Source organism: Myxine glutinosa, chromosome 6 (genome assembly GCF_964187855.1).
Source record: "Myxine glutinosa chromosome 6, kmMyxGlut1.1, whole genome shotgun sequence".
Taxonomy (NCBI): domain Eukaryota; kingdom Metazoa; phylum Chordata; class Myxini; order Myxiniformes; family Myxinidae; genus Myxine; species Myxine glutinosa.
Window position 1 is genome coordinate 115,283,224 of NC_136266.1, and position 22,500 is coordinate 115,305,723.

The window sequence follows — 22,500 nt, forward strand, 5'->3', positions numbered from 1 at the left end:
CTACTCGAATGGACAATCTAAACCACTCACTGGCAGCGAGATGACAAGTATGTGCTCGGCACCAATATAATCTGTGTGATTCATTCAATTAATAATAATTATAGATGCTTTTCCATGGTCATTTTTCCTTCTATATATCCAAGGTAGCTGCACTTTACTTACCTATATCTCTTCATTTAAGATGTACCTCCACATCTAGAGATCTCACCAATCACAAACCCTCTTCATTATCATAATGCTGTGAATGAGTGATGTGTACTTGCCTGTGTTGCCTCACTCCATGTATGACCATCGGAAGCTAAATGAATCACCTCAAGCACATTCATATCAGTCTATTGGCAAAGACTGCCTCCTGTGGGGTCTGTTTAGCATCCAAAGAAGGTTAAACATTTATGGTTGTTTTTTTTGTTAATTATATAATTTGTTGAAGAATGTCCTTCCTCTGCTTCCACCCACCCTCAAATCCTCCATATCTTTCAAATCACCTTCAACAGAGCAAGTTCCAACTCCTCGTGGTCTGCGATTCTCAGACGTATCTGATCAAAGTTTTTTGGTTCGTTGGGAGCATTCGGCCACAGATATGGAATCGTATCTTGTGCGCGCTATTCCTGTGGCAGGGAGGAAGGAAGTTGAGGTACTGTGTCTGTCATACTTACAATTATGCTATCCTATTTCTATTATGCAATTCCATTTTTAGAACTTCTCAAAATACACCTGATCTAGACTTCAGGTCAATTCTAATTAAAGTTATCTATTTTTAAAATAATTATTATTTAAAATAATTCTTATCAAGGTTTTTTTTTTTTTTTTTTTTTTTTTTTTGTATACTGAATCGAGGCTCGTGAAAGAGCTAACATTTACTTCACAAACAAATCAACCAGACAAACAAAATATATAAAAAGAGGGAGCGGAAATCAAGATGGGGAGAGAAGGGGAAGCACACAACCACAACATTTGAGAGCAGGGAGATGTGTCGAAGGGAGAGGACTTGGGGGGAGGAGGCATGGGAAGGGGGGGGGGGGGGGGTGGAGGGAGAAGTATAAAACACAAGGACACCAAGGACTTCCAGGACAGAAGTTGGTATTTCACAAAAGTGGAATTGGGGTGAAATTAGCGGGGGTAGAAAAGATCAAGGTTTTGGATGGGGGAAGATAAGAGATGGTGGTGAACAGCTGTTTTAAAGACCTGGAGGGTGGAGTGGGATTGAAGAGAGTGAGGGAGTTTGTTCCAGAGGCGGGAGAAAAGAGGAATGAAGGAGTGAAGGTGAGCAGAGAGTCTTGATTTTGGCAGTTTGACCATAAGAGGGTTGCAGGCAGACCTGTAGGAATATTTGCGGGACAGAGCCCAGAGAGAGCTGGGGGGGGGGGGGGGGCAAGGCCAGAGAGGAGTCGGTAGAAGACGGAAAGACCACCAACCTGCCTGCGGTTAGTGAGTGAGAGGCCCTTGGAGTTAGCTTCATCGCGGGAGATTCCAATGATTCTGAATGCTTTGGTTTCAACAGCGTGAAGACGAGCTAGGTGTGAGGCAGGAGCACCAGCCCAGAGGGGAGAGCAGTATTCCATTGAGCTGCGGATGAAAGCCTTGTATGTGGTGAGGAGCTCAGGTGTGCCAAGGAAGGACTTCGCACGACGGAGGATGCCCAGTCGGCGACTGGCTTTGGAGGCCAGATTTGAAATGTGGTTTTCCCAGGAAAGATCATGGCAGATAGTGAGACCCAAAAGCTTGAGTGACAGAACTTCTTGGAGAGGATTATTCAGAAAGTGGATGGGAGGGTTGTCCAGTCGGTCTTTTCGGAGAGACATCGTAAGAGTGTGAGATTTGTCAGGATTGAAAGACATGTTCCACTTGTTTGCCCAGTCTGTGATTTTGTCCAGGTCTGCAGAGAGTGAGGAGGCTGCAGACTGCCGATCTGAGGGATGAAGAATGGAGCGACAGAGAGTAGAGTCATCAGCAAAGAGATACAGAGGATTTTCAAGAGAGTCAGATAGATCATTGATGAAGACCAGAAAAAGCACAGGGCCCAGAACACTGCCTTGTGGAACTCCAGCCTGAACAGGAAGAGGAGATGAGAGAAACCCATTCAGGGCCACACGTTGACTACGACTAGAGAGGACGTCTGCCAGCCATGCGTGGAGATTTCCATGGATACCAAAAGAGGAGAGTTTGGTGAGCAGAGCGGGGTGCCAGACCGTATCGAAGGCACGTGATATGTCAAGGGAGACTGCTCTAATTTCCTGTTTGGCATTGAGGACCTCCATCCATTGTTGAGAAAGCAGAAGCAGCATGTCCAGAGTAGAGTGTCCAGGTCTGAAACCAAATTGATGATCAGAGATCAAGCCATTGGAGAAGAGGAAAGATTTCATATCTGAAGCAATGATGGATTCCATGACTTTGCTGATAATTGGGAGAAGGCTGATTGGTCTGTAGTTGCTGGGATCTGTTTTTGCACCTTTTTTGTGCAAAGCGGTGATGTTGGCAGATTTCCAAGCAGATGGAAGAAGACCTTGAGCAAAAGAGAGGGTGAAGAGAACAGAGAGAGGGAGTGAAAGAGCGGAAGAACAGGATTCTAGGACCCATGGGCTGATGCCGTCAGGTCCAGTTGCAGAATCCGAGTCGAGGGTTGACAGAAACTTTTCCACCTTGTCAGGAGGAAAGGACACAGAGTCCAGGAGCAGCTGGGTACGACTGGGTACGGTGGGTACAGAGAGGGATGGGTTTGGGACACAAGATTTAGAGGCAAACACAGAGTTGAGGCATTCAGCTTTTTCACGTGCGGAGTCAGCCGTGTGGCCATTTGAGGTGAGGGAGGGGATGGAGGGGGAACAAGCACCAGAAACAGATTTGACCAGACGCCACCAGGATTTGGAAGAGGGAGACAGATAAGAGAGTTCGGTCCTCAGAACGGAGAGATATTGTTTCCTGGCTCTCCTGAGGGTGGACACACACTTGTTTCGGGCTTTGTGAAAGGAAATGAGATTTCCTTCCATTGGATTTGCTTTCCAGGAGACGAAAGCAAGTTGTTTCTGGGCAATATCCTCACCACAAGATTCCGTGTACCATGGACGGGAGGAAGGGTATGACAACAGAAGACGAGATGGGATAAATCTGTGCATGAGAGAGAGCAGTTTGCTTTGGAAGAATTCCCAGGAAGAATTTATGTCAGAGGCAGTAGAGATGGGAGACCAGTCCAGATGATTGATGGCTGCTTGAAGACCGTGCCAGTTGGCCTGAGTGAAATGCCAGACTCGTCGACGCTGAGGAGGCTCTCTGAGAATGGTCAGAGAGATGTCCACTTTAACAAGCACATGATCAGAAGAGCCGATTGGAGCAGAAGAAGAGCAGCAGACATTTTTAGGGAAGTTAGTCATAACCAAGTCCAGAAGAGAAGATGCTCCGTTGACTGAAATCCGGGTCGGGAAATTGACAGATTGTGTCAGTCCCAGTGAGTCACAGAAGTCCTTTGCTGAAGAGCCATGGCTGGTGAGAGAGGTACCCACACCCAGCCAACTGGCATGGTGACAGTTGAAATCACCACATATGAGGAAGAGAGAGTTGGGATGGGTAGATAGAAGTTGGTCCATAATCTCAGACAGCGAGATGTGGATGGAGTCATCACTGTTTGGTGGATGGTACAACACACATATGAACAAAAGGTGGGAGCGAAGGGGAAGCCGTAGCCAAAGTTATTCCTGGGGGTGAGGTGGAGAGAGGGCAGTGCAGGGCGAGTGAGGAAGAGAGTTTTTTTATAAAGATAGCAACCCCACCTCCAGGACGAGGCTCAGGTCTATCATACCGGAGGAGGGAGTAACCTGGGAGAGATACCAAGGAATCAGAGACATCATGCAGGAGGAAAGTTTCTGTTAAGCAGATCACGTCTGGTTTGTCAGAAGCAACCTGTATGGAGAGATCAGCCAAGTTTGAACGAAGGCCCCAGATGTTTGAGGTCCATACTGTTAAGGAAGAGGAAGGGGGTGCATCGGATACAGAACAGGGGGGGGGGGGGAGCGGTAGGGTAAGATGTGGAAGAGGAGGAAGAGGTAGGGAGAGCTGTTGAAGGTGTGTCGGAGATTACAGAATAGCTTGGAGAAAGGGAAGAATGGGGCGGACAAAAGGTTTGATGGTGATTGGGAGAGGCGCAGTGAGGTGTTATTTGACGAGGGGGAAGAGCGAGGCAGAAGGTTGAGGGAGATGAAGGTGAAAGTTGGAAAGGGGAAGAAGCGGGGAGGATACTTTGAGGAGGAGGGGTGAGAGGGGAGTCTAGGAGGGGAGGAGCGAGGGAGAGTCTCGGAGGGGAGGGGTGTGGGGGGAGATTTGAAAGGAATGGGTGATTGGGAAGATTTGGAGGGGAGGGGCAAGGGGGAAGATTTGAAAGAGATGGGTGATGGGATGATTTGGAGGGGAGGGGCAAGGGGGTAGATTTAGAGGGGAGGGGTGATGGGAAATGGGATTTTGGGGTGATGGGATTTTAAAAAGTGTACGATTAATGGGAAACGAACATTTATTGCAAAATGAGTTTCTTGAGACATTCGAGTCAAAAATACGTTTGAGGACGCTGGAGGGAGGATGGAGTGCTGGAGAGTTTAGGGAATGAATGAAAGATGCACTTTTAGAGATGGAATTTTTTTTTGGAATGAATAGATTTGGTGAGCAAGTCGAAAGCATCCTTTTATAGAAGAAGAAGAAAAAGGTGTTATAGAATATGACAGAATACAGGTCTTCAGGGGTCAGATGAGACATTTTTTAACAACGTGATCACGTGATCACAAACAACGTGGTCGAAGAACGAACGAACAAATAAGAACGAATAAACGAATAAGAACAGAAGGAAATGTTTTTTTTATGTTTGTTTTTTTTTGAGATTTTAAAACAAGGAATTATGGGATGAAAAGACCGTGAAAAACAGAGACCGGAAAGTAATTGCAGCGCGATCGGAGAACCGCTGAGACAAAAACAAAGCCTCAAGCCAAGGTCGGACACGGTAGCCTAGTACTACACTTAGGCCTCAGAATACGCGATAAGAAAGACCGACGATTCTGTACACAGGTATGAAAAACCAACGCCAAGAATACTATTAAAGACACCCCAATAGGTACATACACCGAGAGAAAGATACAGTTTCGACAAAAACACAATTGTGAAAAGTTACTTAACTTCGAAAGCGAGCGCGCATGGACAGCTTTGAAGAGACGAGACCTCCAATCATGCGCATGCCAAGCGAGACGAGACCTCCAAGGTTATTAAAATTATTAAATTAAATTATTATATTGAATAAATTCTTAATTATTAAAATTATAATAAAATTATTAAAATTATTTATTAAATGATTACATTATAAAATTAATTAATTATTAAAAATTAAAAACTTTTTTTTTTAAATTATTAAAAAATTAAGTTAATAAAATGTAATTATTAAATTAAATAATTGAATTATTAAATTAAATAATTTATTAATTATTAATTTTTTATTAAATTGTTAAAAACATTTATGAAATTATTAAATAAAATTATTTTAAAAAATTATTAATAAAAATTTTAAATTAAATGAAAAAAAATTTAATTACTAATTAAATTATTAAATAAATTATTACATAAAACGAATTATTATAGTTATCTGTTTTGAAAATATAAAAAGTCTGATTTAATCTGCATGAATGGTCTGGTAGGTGAAGGTCAGTGGACGGGAGAACAGTGTGCTGTTTGAGGGTCTGTCCCCTCTCACAGAGTACGATGTCTCTGTAACTGGCCTTTTTGGAGAGGAACATGAAGGAGAGCCATTGAAGGGGAAAGAAACCACATGTAAGCTGCTGTTCTTCACCCTTTAAATATCCAACACCATGTGGTAATCTGTTCAGTATTATTTAATACATGTTAGTTTCACAGGCCACCTTTTCCTGATTTTATATCATTGAACATTGATAGTCAAAAGTTGTGGTTTTAAAAATAGTTTATGTGATTCATTTTCTTAAATCTTTCTCATTTCATTACATTTATTTATTCTTCGTCCTCCTCTTCTTATTGTTCGAACCTTCTTGTTCTTCTTCTTCCTTCTTGTGCCCTTAATATGCCCCAATATTCCCACCTTATTGTGGGGTCGAACGGTTCTAGCCCAAGTCTTTCTGGAACAAGCTGGCTAGGCCAGAATAATTTGTAATTTGTTTAGGGTACCGGCCATAACTCGCCTACTTTTCGCGAAAGATATCATGGGAACTTTAAGGTACACCAATGCCCTCGGTACTCGGAGACGGTTCCTCCATATTAACTTCCTTCCAAGAGACAACACACATATTGATGCCTCACCTTGGATGTGAAACAACAGGGTGACAGTTTATAGCTGGATTAGGATTCAAACCCAGGCTAGCAGACAAATCATGGGCAAATGGGCAGACCTCCTCGACCGAGGAATATATCCTCACAACACCTCATTACTTTTATTTGGTGCAATTTTATGTTGCTGTATTTATAGTGCCCCAGCTTTGGGTAGACCTCTATATAATCTGAAAGCACATTTAAAGCACTCTAGCAGCTGTATATTGCCATACATCCATTTTATAAAAGGTAATTATACACTGAGTACATCAGTTTCCATCCTCTGAAGCACTTCATGACAATATTTATCATGCAGATTCTAGACAAAATTTCCAGTAAAATTGTGAACATTCCTGAGTCACATGGCACTACGCACCCCCTGATCTCGAAATAATAGAAACATTGAGACATAGGCCCAGTTAAATATTGTTCTAAATCCCACAGTATGCTGACTTCAAACAGCCATGGCCTGGCTGACTCCAAACTTTCCAGACTATACTTCCTGTGGGTGATGGAGTCATTCCTTCACATAGCTCACCTTGTGTGGCCTCTTTAGGCATTGATCGTGTTACAAATATTTTCCATATTAGGCGGCATCTTTATCATTGATTTCATGAACTATGGCACCATTCTTTATTTTGAGGTAGCAAAAGCATATTAAAATTGGACTCGATGTCATCACCTCCACAAACGAAGGTGGACGGAGATCATGTTTTCACCCGTCTCTGTTTGTCTGTCTGTCTATTTGTAAACAAGATGTCTGTCAAAAGGTTGTGGACGGATAAGGCCGAAATTTGGTGGAGAGGTTGGGTATTTGACAAGGACAAAATGATTGGATTTTGGTGAAGATTCAAATCCGGATCTGGATCCGAGAATTTTTTGTGATTCTTTAGGATTGAGTGATCGGGGAAAAACGATACACAGGAGGATATCTCAAAAAGTTGTGGACGGATTTGGACGAAACTTGGTGGACCGGTTGTGTGGCTAACAAGGACAAATAGATTCTATTCGATTTTGGTGAAGATCTGAATATAGATTCGGATATGATAATTATTTAATTTTTTAAGTGATTCTTCACCATTGGGAGATAGGGCTATAAACGATGCATAGCAGGATATCTCAAAAAGTTATGGACGGATTCAGATGAAACTTGGTGGACAGGTTGGGTGTGAGACGAGGACGAATCGATTCGATTTTGGTGAAGATCCGAATGTGGATCCGGATACGAGAATTATTTAATTATATAAGTGATTACCATTGAGTGATAGGCCCAGAAACAATATATAGCATGATATTTCAAAAAGTTGTGGCCGACTCGTGACAAAAGGTGGTGAATGAGTTGGTTAGGTGACCAGAACAAGCCAATGAGATTTTGGTTCAGGTCCAAATCCAGATCTGACTTATCAGTGAATACAAAACATAAACTGTTCAGCGTGGCGGAAGTTTGCATTCTACCAATTGCCATTTTAGTCTTACCTATGTATCCATAGGTAAAAGATGCTACACAAATACAATTACCATTACATGTTGGTACACACCTTTTCAACTTGTTTCGATGTTTGTAGATATATCACAAGTGTTGATAAGAATGATACCATTTGAAAGTTGTTTATTATGTCTGACTGCTCTGTGAACATATGCAGACAAAGATCATGTGGAGGCTAAAAAGTAGATGATTTTTAATACGAACCAAAATCTTCACATTTACGTCTTTGTGAAGAAGACACCTAGCTGCTGTGTGGCAATTGCATGCAAATACTGTATATTAGTATGAAGACTGAAAGGACATTTCAAATCGATGATTCCATAAAGTCACGTCCTTACTCCACTCTAACCTGTACTTTTTGTCTTTGTAGTAGCAAAACCTGCAGTATTCATCATACCAACACCAATTCAGCCGCACACAGGTAAGCCCTAACATGAGCGGTTGATATTAAAAGGAAATTATTTACGAGATCGTATGCCATCAATCTGGCAGCTCATTGGTTAGCCTAGCTACATTTATTAACACCAAGTTTGCTGCTAGTTTCCAGCGTTGAACACAGGTGTCTGACACACACAACCAACTAGTCCAACAGTCTCTTCAAAGCATCATTTGGATCCTCAATTTCCACTACAAAACAAGATAATATTGTATTTTCTTACCGAATAATGGAAGTGGAATCGCATCAAATGAGGTGGTATATCTTCCAGATTTATGCTACAAGGCATAGCTTCATTGGCTGCAGGAAACATAACTTGGTACCTTCCAGAACAACGATCCAACAAACACCATATGCACTCCATTAACCCTCGGATGCATATGGGCGGCTGCCATTGAAATTCCCATAGAATGCCCTCGAGCCATGCATCCTTGGGTTAAAATCTTCCTTAGCTTCTCAACATCACATTCCAACCTTTAGACCTTTTTTCATGGTCATGGGGAAGCTGCGGCACAAATCACACATACACACACACATACACACATACATACATACACACACACACACACACACACACACACACACACACACACACATCTTGTTTTTTTATTTTTGTTTCTCGCAATTCTATCTCTTATAATTCACACACACACACCCACAAACACTGGACTTCTGGAGTTTACTTCACACAAATGCAGTCGCTGACTTTGGGGAAAGCGATGTAACTTCTATGGGCACTCTGGTACCAGCAACACCATTCTAATGAGGTCACTTTTCTCTCTCAGCGAGGTAATTAAGGAGACATTTCATCCACCCCATTCATGCTAACCCATGGAGCTTGTCTGTGCTCTATCCTCTGAATGCTGAGCATGAAGCGAGGAAGCAGCCTGTACCATTTTAAAACTCTTTGGTTTAACTCGGCCGAGGTTAGAACTGCCAACCTCCTAGACACAGAGCAGGAGCTCGAACCATTTTTCTGCCGAGTCTGATTTCAAACCAAGACTTCCCCTGAAATTGAATGCGTTTCTTCTACCAAATTCTTCTGATCTGCAAGTTCCTCAACATCTCTCTGGCAATATGGTGGCACAAGAAGAGTGACATCACGGCTTAGAATGGCAGTAAAATTGTCTGCAATATCTCTCTGTCTGACACTTTATTCCACGTGATAGTTGGTGTGGATCGAGGTGCACCCAGAGACCTGCGCGGTGCACCCAGAGACCTGCGTGTGTCGGATGAACAAACGGACAGTCTACGCATTCACTGGGTTGCTGCACCGGGCCGTGTGCGTGGTTACCTGGTCCAATACGAACCCGTCGGTCTGCATCATGAACAAAAGTCGGTCAGTATGTCACATGTGCTCATATTGGAAATGTTTTTGACACCTTGCCATTATTCTTTTAAAAAATTGTCATGGTAATTATCATTTTTGGTCATTTTTAGCTCACCTGGAACGAAGTTCAGGGGAGCTTATGCGATGGCGCGTTGTCAGTCCGTCCGTCAGTCTGTCAATCCGTAAACACTTGAAACTTCCTCTCCAAAACCGCTGATGGGATTGCGACCAAACTTGGCATAAATGATATATGTTGTATTGTGACTAAAATTTGATCACCGCATTTAAAAAAATCAAGTTTGAGGGGGTTTACCGGGGGTCAAAGTGGATCCAGGTTTGACCCCCCAAAATAGGAATTTGCTTTTTCCTCTGAAACTACAAACACAATTTCGATGAAACTTGACCACAACGTACATCACCTATGATGTACCGATGTTTGTTCGCGGCACAAAGAAAATCAAAGTCTTAAGGAGTTTACGGGGGGGGGGGGTCAAAGTGGGTCCAGGTTTGCCCCCCAAAATAGGTATTTGCTTTCTTCTCAAAAACTATACAACAATTTCGATGAAAGTTGACCACAACCTTCACCACCCGTGATGTACCGAAGTTTGTTCACGGCATTAAAAAAATCTGCCCCTTTGGGGATCTATGGGGGAGGTGGGGGGGTTGCCCCCCAAAGTAGGTATTTGCTTTCTTCTCAGAAACAACACACACAATTTCGATGAAACTTCACCACAACCTTAATCACCCATGGTGTATCAATGTTTGTTGAAGGCATTAGAAAAATTGGGGTCTTAGGAGGTATACGGGGTTGGGGGAGGGTGGGGGGGGGGGCAAAAGTAAGTATTTTTTCCTTTGTTTGTTTAATGTCTTATGATTATGTTAGTATGATGCTACATGCTGCCCTGTCTTCCAGCAAGCATTGAAATTGGTTTAAAATATCTTTAGTCAGTGCAGTATATTGTTTATTCTACCAGGTGAGCACCAGGTGTATTGCCCCTATGTTTAAAATCTCCTTGTGGAATGTAATTTTCACCTTTGTCTCTTTTAACTTCTTACACTCTGGAATTCAAAGTAATTGCTGAATTGTCCATGTGTAAGTTGCACACTGTCTATTTGTAACTTATTTTACTTTTACTATTCAGAAATGAATCACTCTTTCATTATCTCTTCTCCATACTTGGCATTTATTTTTTATCTTTCCTTTGTTTGCGTTTTTTAATTGGCTCGCCAAGCTTTTCATCCTGACCCACAATACTCAGCCATTGCTTTCCCTTTGATTCTCCTTTCAGATGATTGTTGCAAGTGATTTGACGACAGCAGATCTCCACTCGCTGAAGCCTGACGCACACTATTATATCAGAGTAACATCAACATACGATGAGGGTGATGGTGGTTCTGTGTCTGTGACAGGCCGCACCAGTGAGTGGTCACTTTTTAAAGCTGTATCACATGTGCATATCCACACACTTTACTGGATTGCATCAATTCTTCAGATTATTTTCACTCTGCAAAACAAACACTAACCCATCCCTCACCATATTTAAAACCAGGATACCAAGGTGCTGCTCGTGACCTACGAGTCTCTGACATCTGGTATAACCGCTTCCGGATCTCCTGGACAGCTCCTCAGACCACTCCAACCGGCTATCGCATTCACTATCAGCCACCACTAGGTAATAGGTAATCATCCTTACCGACAACCACATCCAGTAAAATACATAAAGTAAATATCTCAAACACATCATATTGAATACCTGGCTCCGTATCTAACAGCGCTACTGGATATTTCATTTTTACCTCCTTCACCAAAGGTGGATGGAGGTTATGTTTTCACCCCTGTCTGTCTGTCTGTTTGTTTGTCCGTTTGTTTGTGAACAAGATAGCTCAAAAAGTTGTGGACGGATTCAGTCTAAATTTGGCAGAGATGTAGCATATGTCACAAGGACGAAATTATTAGATTTTAGTGAAAATCCGGATTCGGATCCGGCTACTATAATTTTTAACGTGATCCTTCACTTTGGCAGATCGGGCCAAAAACGATACATTGCAGGATATCTCAAAAAGTTATAGATGGATTTGGACGAAACTTGGACAGGTTGTGTCTGTCACAAGGAAGAATTTATTCCATTTTGATGAACATCCGGATCCAGATCCAGCTAGTATAATTTTTTAAAAGTGATTCTTCACCATTGAGTGATATGGCCAAAAAGGAGGGGTAGATCAGGGTATGAAAGACTGGACCTATGGTGATTCCTGTGATTGATTTTGATTAAATGTGATTCTGTATTGTGATTTTCTGAGCTACTCTGAGATACAAAACATAAACTGTTCACCAGGCGGAGGCATGCTCTCTACCGAGTGCTATTCTAGTTGTACCTGCTAAATTACACCTCTGAATAATGCACACATTTTAGTCACTGTATGTTCATGTGGCAAGGTGGTGGTGAGGATGGAGCGATATTTGTTGGAGATGACGTCACATCACAGCTGCTGGATGATCTTAAGCCTGGAACAGGCTATGCCATCCAGGTGATTGCTGAGTATCCAACTGGCAGTGGACATCCTTTGCATGGAAATGCTCGCACATGTGAGTGTTACAGCACATGACGTTGGGCCTTCTTCGGAAGCATATTCTGTATGACCCACATGTTTTGTTATGCTACATCATAATGTTGATAATAACTGTTTGATGGCCCTTTCAATGAAAAATATGCTACAGGTGGCCATTTTAATTCGCAAGAGCCATCTTCAGCGTTTTGGGTAGATTATCATTTTGTTCCTTGCACATTTTTACCTTGTAATGATGCTGCGTAGGATAAGAAATTCAGTGTATATATTTGAGGAACGAAATTAATTTTAAAAAAAAATAGCAATTTGCAAAACATATGTCTAGAAAGAGGAATTGCATAAAAAAAAGTATACAGATAAAAACAAAGTGGTGAGGTCTGCAAGGAAGGACACGTGGAACTTATTTGAGGAATTAGTGGAAGAGGCATAAACAGAATCTGAGAAAGGGGATATGGCAATGGTGTATAAATTAACCAGATAGTTGACATCAGACATCAGACATTTGTCAGACAAAGGACAAAAAGACAAAGGACAAAAGGTTTCAGACAAAGGGAAACCAGTGAAAGATACACACGGGCAATTGCTCAAACACGAGAAAGAACAGATCAATGGAAAGGTGGGCTGAAAACTTTAAATAGAGGACCAATGGTCCTGTAGTTCATGCGGCTGGTTGGCAAAAAGTGGAGTGACGGGTGGGACAGGGTAAAAATAAGAGATGGTGTTCGAATACACATTTAAAACGGGTAGTATAGACATGATGTTCACAGTTGTGCAACTCCCTACTGTCTGAGTCTTAGTTTTCGTGATATTGCCCACGACCTGTATGATGATGTTACTTCCTGTTGTGTAAAAATTATCCCTATTTGATAAGGGGCCACTGCAAGATGTACGGTATATACTTCACATTTTTCGAGATATTGCCCACTTTTGTATTATGACATCACTGGCGGCCAAATTGTGTTTTGGATCATCTTCTTCTAATCCAACGTTACCACAAGTAGTCAATCGTGTATTATAGCTTTTGAATTGACCGGTAAAGAAGTTTCAGAGAAGTTGAATTTTAAAGATTTTCCTTTGCTCTAATATGGCTGCCAGACCACGTGACTAATGACATTGTTGTCAAATTATATTTCCTATGTGTAGTCGATCACATTTGTAAAGTTTTGCATCAACCAGTTAAGCAGTTTCATAAAAGGGGATTTTAAAGGTTTTCTTATGATCCAATATGGCTGCCACACCATGTGACTGATTATGCCATTGTTATCAAACTATATTTCCCTTGGGTATTTGATCACAATTTAAAGTTTTGGATTGATCAGTTAAGTAGTTTGAGAGAAGAGGATTGTTAAAGGTTTCACTATAATCCAATATATTTGCCAAACTAGATTGAAATTGAAGTACTTTTGGGACCTTTAAACCTTACGATGCTCAAACTGGAGGGCGAGGTTGCCATGAACAAACCTGAGTTCTACCATTTTACCGTTTCTACCATTTGCTACTTTGGCCCTCTTCCTTTTTAACAGTATTCATAAGAGCGGGCCACGTTCAAGCAACCAACGTGGATGTGACGAGTCTCTGTCTGCATTGGACACAACAACAAGCTGCCACTGGCTACCGCATTATTCTCACACCAACGAATGGTACAATCAGCACCCACTCATGACAAAGACTGTTTACTCACAGTGCAGTCAGCACCCATGCAGGGTACATTCAGCACCCCAGCATACATTTATAACCCCTGCATAGTGCCATAACACCCTCAGACAGTGCAGTTGGTACCCATATATGCACAATGACTTCAACACCTGCATGTGGTGCAGTTGGTACACACAGATGCACATTGCCATAAAAAAACCTCCTCACAGTGCAGTTGGTACCTACAGGTGCAATTGCCATAAACTGTGTATGGTGCAGTTGGTACCCACAGGTGCACATTCAAAACAACACCTCCGTACAGTATAATTGGTACCCATAGGTGCATCGGGCCATAAACACCCTCGGATGGTGCAGTTAGACCAAGAAGCATCTACCCATAGTCCAATCATTACAGTACAAGCACATTGTGATACAAGTACAAATGTGATGGAACTCTCACCCATTATGTCCTCTTTTTTAAAGAGAAAATCTGATATGTGATCACCAGGTGGACAGACACAAGAAGAGACCTTGTCTCCTGCGGTGGGTGATCATTGTTTCTACAGCCTCGAGCCAGGATCCCTATATCGTATTGCTGTCCACACCCTTATGGACAAAACGGAGGGTCCACCAGCTACTGTCACGCTGCGCACTCGTGAGTCCCACATGACATACTCATGATAGAGGCATGCTGGTGAGTTTCATGATCCATAACTATGAAAGGTGTTCCTGGCTTGGATTCTGGAGTGAGCTACCTCATTCATCCTTCGAGTTATAATGGTAAATGGTTGCTCATCCGTTTTGTTGTTAGTCATTAATTTATTCATTCCTATTTGGCAAGACTTCGGATTTGCAAATCGTGCCACGTCGTCTGCTCTGCTCTGTCCAACCCCTGTAATAATTGTCTCGTTGTGTGCAGGAAAGCAACACCGTGTACCATCCATTCAGCAGCCTCATGTGGCATCAGTTCCTGCTACTCTGCCCCCACCACGGGCTGGTAATAACAGTAATAATGTTTACTTTTACTTCAATGGAGTTTACTCATTTTGATATCTCCAAGTACAAACATTTATGTGGTTGTCTCTTCATCAATTTAATTCCTGTGTGTTGTCCTTTGTTGCGGTGTGCGTGTGCCATTGTTTTTTTTTTCTTGGATTTCCAAAGGAAATGTATTGCTGATCAAAAGGATAAAAAAGGAACCAGATCTGATCTACCACTTTTTCCCTTTGCCTTGTATAGAAATGTTGGTGGGTTTACCAAAATAATGGCATAATTAATGTAAGATTAATTAATTAATGCAACCCTCTTATGGTTAAATTGCCAAAATCAAGACTCTCTGCTCATCTTCACTCCTCTTTTCTCCCGCCTCTAGAACAAACTCCCTCACTCTCTTCAATCCCACTCCTCCCTCCAGGTCTTTAAAACAGCTGTTCACCACCATCTCTTATCTTCCCCCATCCAAAACCTTGATCTTTTCTACCCCCACTAATTTCACCCCAATGCCACTTTTTTGAAATACCAACTTCTTTCCTGGAAGTCCTTGGTGTCCTTGTGTTTTATACTTCTCCCACCCCCTCCCCCTTCCCATGCCTCCTCCCCCGAAGCCCTCTCCCTCCCACACATCTCCCGATGTCCCTGCTCTCAAATGTTGTGTTTGTGTGCTTCCCCTTCTCTCCCCATCTTGTCTACCTCTCCCTCTTTTTATATATTTTGTTTGTCTGTTTGATTTTTTTTTTGTGATAAATGTTAGCTCTGTCACGAGCCTCGATTCTGTATACAAAAAAAAAAAAGATGTCGGTCCTGGCCAAATATAAACTTCCTGCCCTCACCTATAGCTATCTCATTTAATGTAACTTACTCATAGAAATAAATGATCCCATGGCGTCTTTTGAAAATTGTAAGTCAGTGTGTGGTGTCATGGTATAACCTTGCGGAAAGCATCCATTATGTCCTTTTTAAGTGAAAATCTGATGTACGGATCACCAGGTGGACAGCTGTCTCCTGCCAAATTTCAAATTCCTGCCTTGGTGACACCCAGGCAGGATCTATAGAGCCCTGCCAGATTGTGTTGCTCAGTGAAATACCTTGATGTATTCGCCACCACTTTCTTGGCATTCCAATGATCATTAGCATTGAAGGACAGACATAAATAAATTGGTTGTATAAATAATTGATTGTTTTCGTTTAAACTGTGCATTTGTATTAATTGTTCAAAAATTTAACCTGAACTCTGTCACAATCCAGAATGCAGCTCCAGCAAAGCAGACATTGTTTTCCTTGTGGACGGTTCGTGGAGCATCGGAGATGCTAACTTTGAGAAATTGAAACGTTTTCTCTGCATCCTGTTGGCCTTGATTGGGAATCTGGGACCAGATGGTGCACAGGTAAGGGAATACAGTCGTGGCCAAAAATATTGGCACCCTTGCGCTTTTTTCAAATAATGCACCATTTCTTCCAGACAATTGTTGAAATTAAAGATACATTTTGGTATCCACATATGTATTTCTTTAGGTTGCAATGGAACAAAACAAAAAAAGCTGAAAAATTGCTAAATCTTAGCTTATTCCACACAGAAATCCTAAAATGGCCCCGACAATATTATTGGCACCTTTAAGAAGTTGTTCGAAATAATTTGATTTGAAGCAGGTAATTCTCCTTTACTTAGGAATTGACCTCACCTGTGGTGAGTTGCAGGTGCCTGCAATATAAAAATCACTCATTCAACCAGTTTTAAAGGAGAAAAGGAGTCATTCTGCTGTTTTGTGTCCATGTGTGTACCGCAATGAGCATGGAGAAAAGAAAGAAAAATCAGAGAATTGTCTGAGGAGGTCAGACACAGAATTGTAGCCAAGCATGGACAATCTCAAGGCTACAAGTCCATCTCCAGAGATTTTGATGTACCTGTGTCCACTATACGCAATGCTATCAGGAAGTTTAAGTCCCATGGCACTGTAGCCAACCTCCCTGGATGTGGCCGCAAGAGAAAACTTGATCGAAGATTGCAGCGAAGGATTGTTCGAATGGTGGTGAAAGCACCTTGATCAATTGCCAAACAGATTCAAGTTGACCTTCAGACACAAGGTATGACAGTTTCAACTCGCATCATCTGTCACCAAATCAATGAAAGTGGGTTCTATGGTAGGAGACCCAGGAGGACCCCACTGCTGAGAGAGAGACTTAAGTAAGCCTGACTGGAGTTTTCCAAAACACACCTGAATAAGCCAAAGTCCTTCTGGGAGAATCTCCTGTGGACAGATGAGACCAAATTAGAGCTTTTTGCTAAGGCACATCATCTCTATGTTTACAGAAAACAAAATGAAGCCTTCAAAGAAAAGAACACCTTCCCTGCAGTCAAACATGGAGGAGGTTCAGTTATGTTTTGGGGTTGCTATGCTGCCTCTGGCACTGGGTACCTTGAATGTGTGCATGGCATCATGAAATCCGGAGATTACCAAGGCATTTTGGAGCGCAATGTTCAACCCAGTGTCAGAAAGCTGAGTCTCCATCGAAGGTCATAGGTCTTGCAGCAGGACAATGACCCCAAACACACTTAAAAAGCACCCAGGAATGGGTCAAGACAAAACGCTGGACTGTTCTGAAGTGGCCAGCAATGAGGCCATATCTAAATCCCATTGAACACCTGTGGGTAGATCTGAAAACAGCAGTTGGTAGAACGCACCCTTTAAATCTGGGAGAACTGGAGCAGTTTGCACAGGAAGAGTGGGCCAAACTGCCAGTAGAGAGGTGTAGGAAGCTCATTCATGGCTATAGGAAGTGCTTAACTGCAGTTATTTTGTCCAAAGACTGTGCTAATTTTATTAAGTCTAGGGTGTCAATAATTTTGTCAATAACTGATTTAAAAGGATTAGTTTCACTATGTTTTGTTGATCAAATATTTAAGTTCCGAATCAAAAACAAAGGGTCTGTAATATTAACAGTGAAACAAGGAATTGTGGAGACCTTATAGTTTTATCAATTGAAACTTATTTTTAGAAAAAATTGTGAGTTATTTGAAAAAAAGTGCAAGGGTGCCAATATCTTTGGCACCGACTTTACTGTACATACATATACCTACATTCATTCATACATGCATACATACTATACATTCATATGTACATAAATACATTCATAATGCAGTATGGTGGTTCAAAAGCAAATAATACATAAGAATTGAAGAGATCTCTCAAAACGTGAGTGCAAATAATGATTCGAATCGAGTTATCTGGTGTCTTGTGCTGCTGTATGTGTGCACGGTTTCTGTACACTCAGCTTTTGATAGATCTGGTGGTGCTCCTCATCACCAAAATACCCAGAATTATCATTGTGCTCCTCATCCATTGTGAACTTGAATTATTTATTATGGGAACACTCTGCCGTACTATTGCTGGTATTGCAGTACTATTGGTCACCATATTGGGCACATTTCAGTTTCTTCACTTCCTCTTCTTCTCTTTGCTCCATGGACATGAGCCTGCTGTTTGAAGTTACTCAGACCATGGCAACATAATGTCTGTTGCACCGAAATACCTGGAAAAGCCCCTGACACTTGCTCAGACCACTATGCCGCAATAATTGTATTTAACCGTTCATTCTTCTATGAGCCCAGACTTCATGTTTGACACATCCATTTAGCCTTTTACCTGCCTATCTTTTCTCATCTCAGGTGGGATTTGTTCAATACAGCGATGATGCACGCACAGAGTTCAAACTGAATGAGCACACGGACCGTGATGCATTACTCCATGCAGTGAAGAACATTCAGTACAAGGGTGGTAACACCAAGACAGGTGAGTTGGCGAAAGTAAAGATGAATGAAATCATTAAGTTTTAAACTTATAAGTTTAATTTCAGTTTAATTTATAATTTTAGTTTAATTTAAACATCTAAATCTCCCAGCATTTTGAATACATGTCATGAGGTTGTAAGTCACAGTAAAGCAAGAAAATGTGTTGTTTTATTAGGGATATAATGACAAAGGTGATCTTCAGATATCATCAAACCTTTTAGCTTTGGTTGCCGTTGCCTGCTGATTGAGGTCAATCTCTTTGAAACTCTTGCTGTTTTGATTTCGGTGGCAACATTACTGTACAATTATTGTTTCGTTTGTGGAGCTATGTATTGTCGTGTTCACCGCCGGGATTAAGACCTCTGGGTGACGGATGACCAATCGAGCTTTAACTCCAAGGCGTTCAGTCAAAAATATAGCGTTGTTATTTACACACGAGGGAAAGGAGAATGATGAACTTACCTGGATGGCTTCCACCAAACATCTTCGCACCTGCGAAGATCAACTCAAACCGACACGGATTCAAATGTGCAAAAATACCGGCTGTATTGAAGAAATGCCGGTAACAAAGGAATGCACGATAAAATTAAGATTCCTAAACGGGACGCCCCCACACAGACTCATATACAGACAAAGGGCACTACCTATACAATTTTACCTGGACTAAGGTAATCATTGCCTAGCCCCATAAACGTAACAGTATTAACCATTTTAACATCTGAAATAAAGTTTGCAAAAAGCAAACCAATTTTGGTGTTAGGTTGTATGTAGTTTGAGTAACTTCACACCATTGTACAGGGTGGCCTGAAAGTCACTTTACCCCTGCTAAATTTCAAGCAACACTCTCCCTCCCTTCCTTTACACCATACCCATCTGTGGGTATGTGTATGTGGCAACACTGACTCAAGAGAATGATGGAGCATGTACAGATATAATAACATTAAATATTGTAAATACCGTCGGACCCCGCTATTCGCGGGGGATACATTCTGGAAAATGCCGCAAATTGCGAAACCGTGAATGACAGGGCATTGTTTCAATGGAAAAAGGGGAGATAGGTTCCCAAGTTGCGAAAATCAGTGAATAGAGAGGACCAAACCACGAATGGCGAGGCAAAATCCACGAATGGTGAGGCAAACTCCCGAGAATGTCGACGATAATCAGCGAAGGTCGATGAAAGTCACGGAAATGGCAAGGAAATCCTCCGAATGTCGATGAAAATCCCGGAAATGGCGAGGCTAATCCCTTGAATGTCGATGAAAATCCGTGAACACATGCCGTGCCAGTTTCAATGGGGAAAAGAGCGTTACGCCTAGGCGTTACGTTATGTTACGCCTAGGCCCCCCCGTCAGGGAAGTGATGTGAGTTGACAAAGTGGAAGACGCAGAAAACATGCGATGATATGATATTTCACTCACAAGGTTCAGACATACATGGCGGCTGCCATCTTGGATTTTGACGTGGCGACCCAATTTTCAATAGAGTTCTTCCTTATGCATAGATACACCCACACACCAGATTAGAAGTTAGTAGTTCGTTTATTTTTCAAGATATTTCGCTCACAAGGTTCAGACATATATATGGTGGCGGCCATCTTGGATTTTGACGTGGTGACCCAATTTTCAATAGCGTTCTTCCTTATGCCTAGATACACCCACACACCAGATTAGAAGTTGGTACTTCGCTTATTTTTCAAGATATTCCGCTCACAAGGTTCAGACATACATTGCCGCGGTCATCTTGGATTTTGACGTGGCGACCCAATTTTCAATAGGGTCCTTCCTTATGCCTAGATACACCCACACAACATATTAGAAGTTGGTACTTCGCTTATTTTTCAAGATATTTCGCTCACAAGGTTCAGACATACAGTCACGTGAAAAAGTAAGTACACCCCATGTAAAGTTTTGACTTTTTCAACATATTTCAACATACAGCTATTTGATCTTCATTTCAACAATATTGATAGATAAAGGTGATATAATATAACAAATATCATGAAACATTTACATTTTGTAGTCCATTGTATAATTTAAATAAACATAAATGCAAATTTCGCATGTGGAAAAAGTAAGTACACCCTTGGCTCTAATAGGTGGTATTGCCCCCTTTGGCAGAAACAACCTCAAGTAGGCGTTTCTTATAACTGTCTACCAGTCTGACATCGACTGGAAGAAATTTTTGCCCACTCCTCCATTCAGAATTCTTTCAGCTGTGCGATGTTTGAGGAGTTGGTTTATTGCATGCACAGCTCGTTTCAAATCCCCCCACAACATCTCGATGGGATTTAGATCCGGGCTTTGACTTGGCCATTCCAGAACCCTCTATTTCTTTCTTTTCAGCCATTCCTTGGTGGATTTACTGGTATGTTTAGGGTCATTCTCATGTTGCAAGGTCCACCTTCGGTTGAGCTTCAACTTTCCGACAGATGGCCTCACATTATCCTCAAGCACCCTCTGGTACAATGAAGAATTCATAGTGGATTCAATGATGGTGAGCTGCCCAGGCCCTGATGCAGCAAAGCTGCCCCAAACCATAATATTTCCACCACCATGCTTTACAGTTGGTATCAGGTTCTTGTGGTCAAATGCTGTCTTTGGTTTTCGCCAAACATGTCTTCTGGTACTGTGGCCAAATAGCTCTACCTTTGACTCATCTGTGCAGAGCACATTGTTCCAGAAGTGCTGGTCTTTGTGTCGGTGTTCATTGGCAAACGTTAGTCTTGCCCTGATGTTCTTTCTGGACAGCAAAAGTTTCCTCCTGGCACACCTCCCATGTAGATCAAATTTGTGCAGCCTCTTTCTAATGGTAGACTCGTGCACTTTGCCATCAACAGTGGCAAGAGCTACCTGTAGGTCCCGTGATGACATCCTGGGGTTCTTAGAGACTTCTTTCAGCATCTTGCAGTCTGCTCCCGGGCTGAACTTGCTGGGGCGGCCTGGCCTGAACAAGTTGGCAGTTGTTTGGAATCTTCTCCACTTGTAGATGATCTTCCGAACAGTCGAATGATTGATTTCAAATTGTTTGGAGATTTTTAAATCCCTTCCCAGACTCGTAGGCATCTATAACCTTCGTTCTGAAGGCCTCAGAGAGCTCTTTTGATCTAGGCATAGTGACGCCACACACTTCAACAACAAAGAGCAAACCAAACTAAATGTCTGAGGTTTGTTAGGGTTGTTAGGGATAGGTTATGTTCATCACTTCCCCTCTGGACTACTGCAACAGCCTCCTCTCTGGTTCACCCTCAAATATAATCAATAAACTTCAATACATTCAACACTCCGCTGCCCGTCTACTCACCCACTCCAGGGCCCGGGACCACATCACCCCCATCCATCACAAGCTCCACTGGCTCCCCATCTCCCAGAGAATCCAGTACAAAATCCTCCTCCTGACCTACAAAGCCCTCCATAACCTGGCCCCATCCTACCTGACTGACCTCCTTCCCAGACACACTCCCACCCACACCCTCCGCTCTGCTGTTGCCAACCTCCTGCCCCCCCCCCCCCCATCCGGACCAAACTCAGATCCTGGGGGGACAGGGCCTTCTCCATCGCTGCTCCCACACTCTGGAACTCACTACCTCAAACAATCAGAGACTCCTCCTCACTCACCACATTCAAAAAATCACTCAAGATTACCTGTTCAACACTGCATTCAACCCCTGACCGTCTCTTCTCCTTCTCCTTCTCCTTCCTTTCTGTTTGGTTATTTAATTATGCATTTTTGTCTTTTTTGTCTTTGTTTTACGTACTATGTCAAAGCGTCTTTGGGTTTCTTGAAAAGCGCTATTCAAAATAAATGTCTTATTAGGTTTACTCTCCATGAAATGGAGAGTAACCTATTATTACTGCTAGAGTTTTTCTTATTATTATTCTTCCACCCTATTTTGCACCTCCGAAAACTTCATAATTAAGTTTCTCAGCAACCGCTGGTCGGATTGACAGGAAATT

At 42.1% G+C, this 22,500-nt stretch overlaps 1 protein-coding gene across 5 annotated transcripts in view; it reads left to right on the forward strand.

Moving 5' to 3' along the window:
- Positions 1-22,500, forward strand: part of LOC137430211 (collagen alpha-1(XIV) chain) — a 371,222-nt gene that overhangs the window by 254,762 nt on the left and 93,960 nt on the right. For all 5 annotated transcript variants that reach the window (XM_078780417.1, XM_078780420.1, XM_078780419.1 and 2 more), the window contains 13 exons: positions 1-47; positions 495-634; positions 5,664-5,796; positions 8,163-8,213; positions 9,398-9,567; positions 10,848-10,977; positions 11,109-11,231; positions 11,996-12,145; positions 13,650-13,766; positions 14,270-14,416; positions 14,681-14,758; positions 16,006-16,145; positions 18,425-18,548. The exon at positions 1-47 is cut by the window's left edge and continues 83 nt beyond it. In XM_078780417.1, coding sequence (XP_078636543.1) covers positions 1-47; positions 495-634; positions 5,664-5,796; positions 8,163-8,213; positions 9,398-9,567; positions 10,848-10,977; positions 11,109-11,231; positions 11,996-12,145; positions 13,650-13,766; positions 14,270-14,416; positions 14,681-14,758; positions 16,006-16,145; positions 18,425-18,548 — 1,550 coding nt within the window. The remainder of the gene's footprint in view (positions 48-494; positions 635-5,663; positions 5,797-8,162; positions 8,214-9,397; positions 9,568-10,847; positions 10,978-11,108; positions 11,232-11,995; positions 12,146-13,649; positions 13,767-14,269; positions 14,417-14,680; positions 14,759-16,005; positions 16,146-18,424; positions 18,549-22,500) is intronic.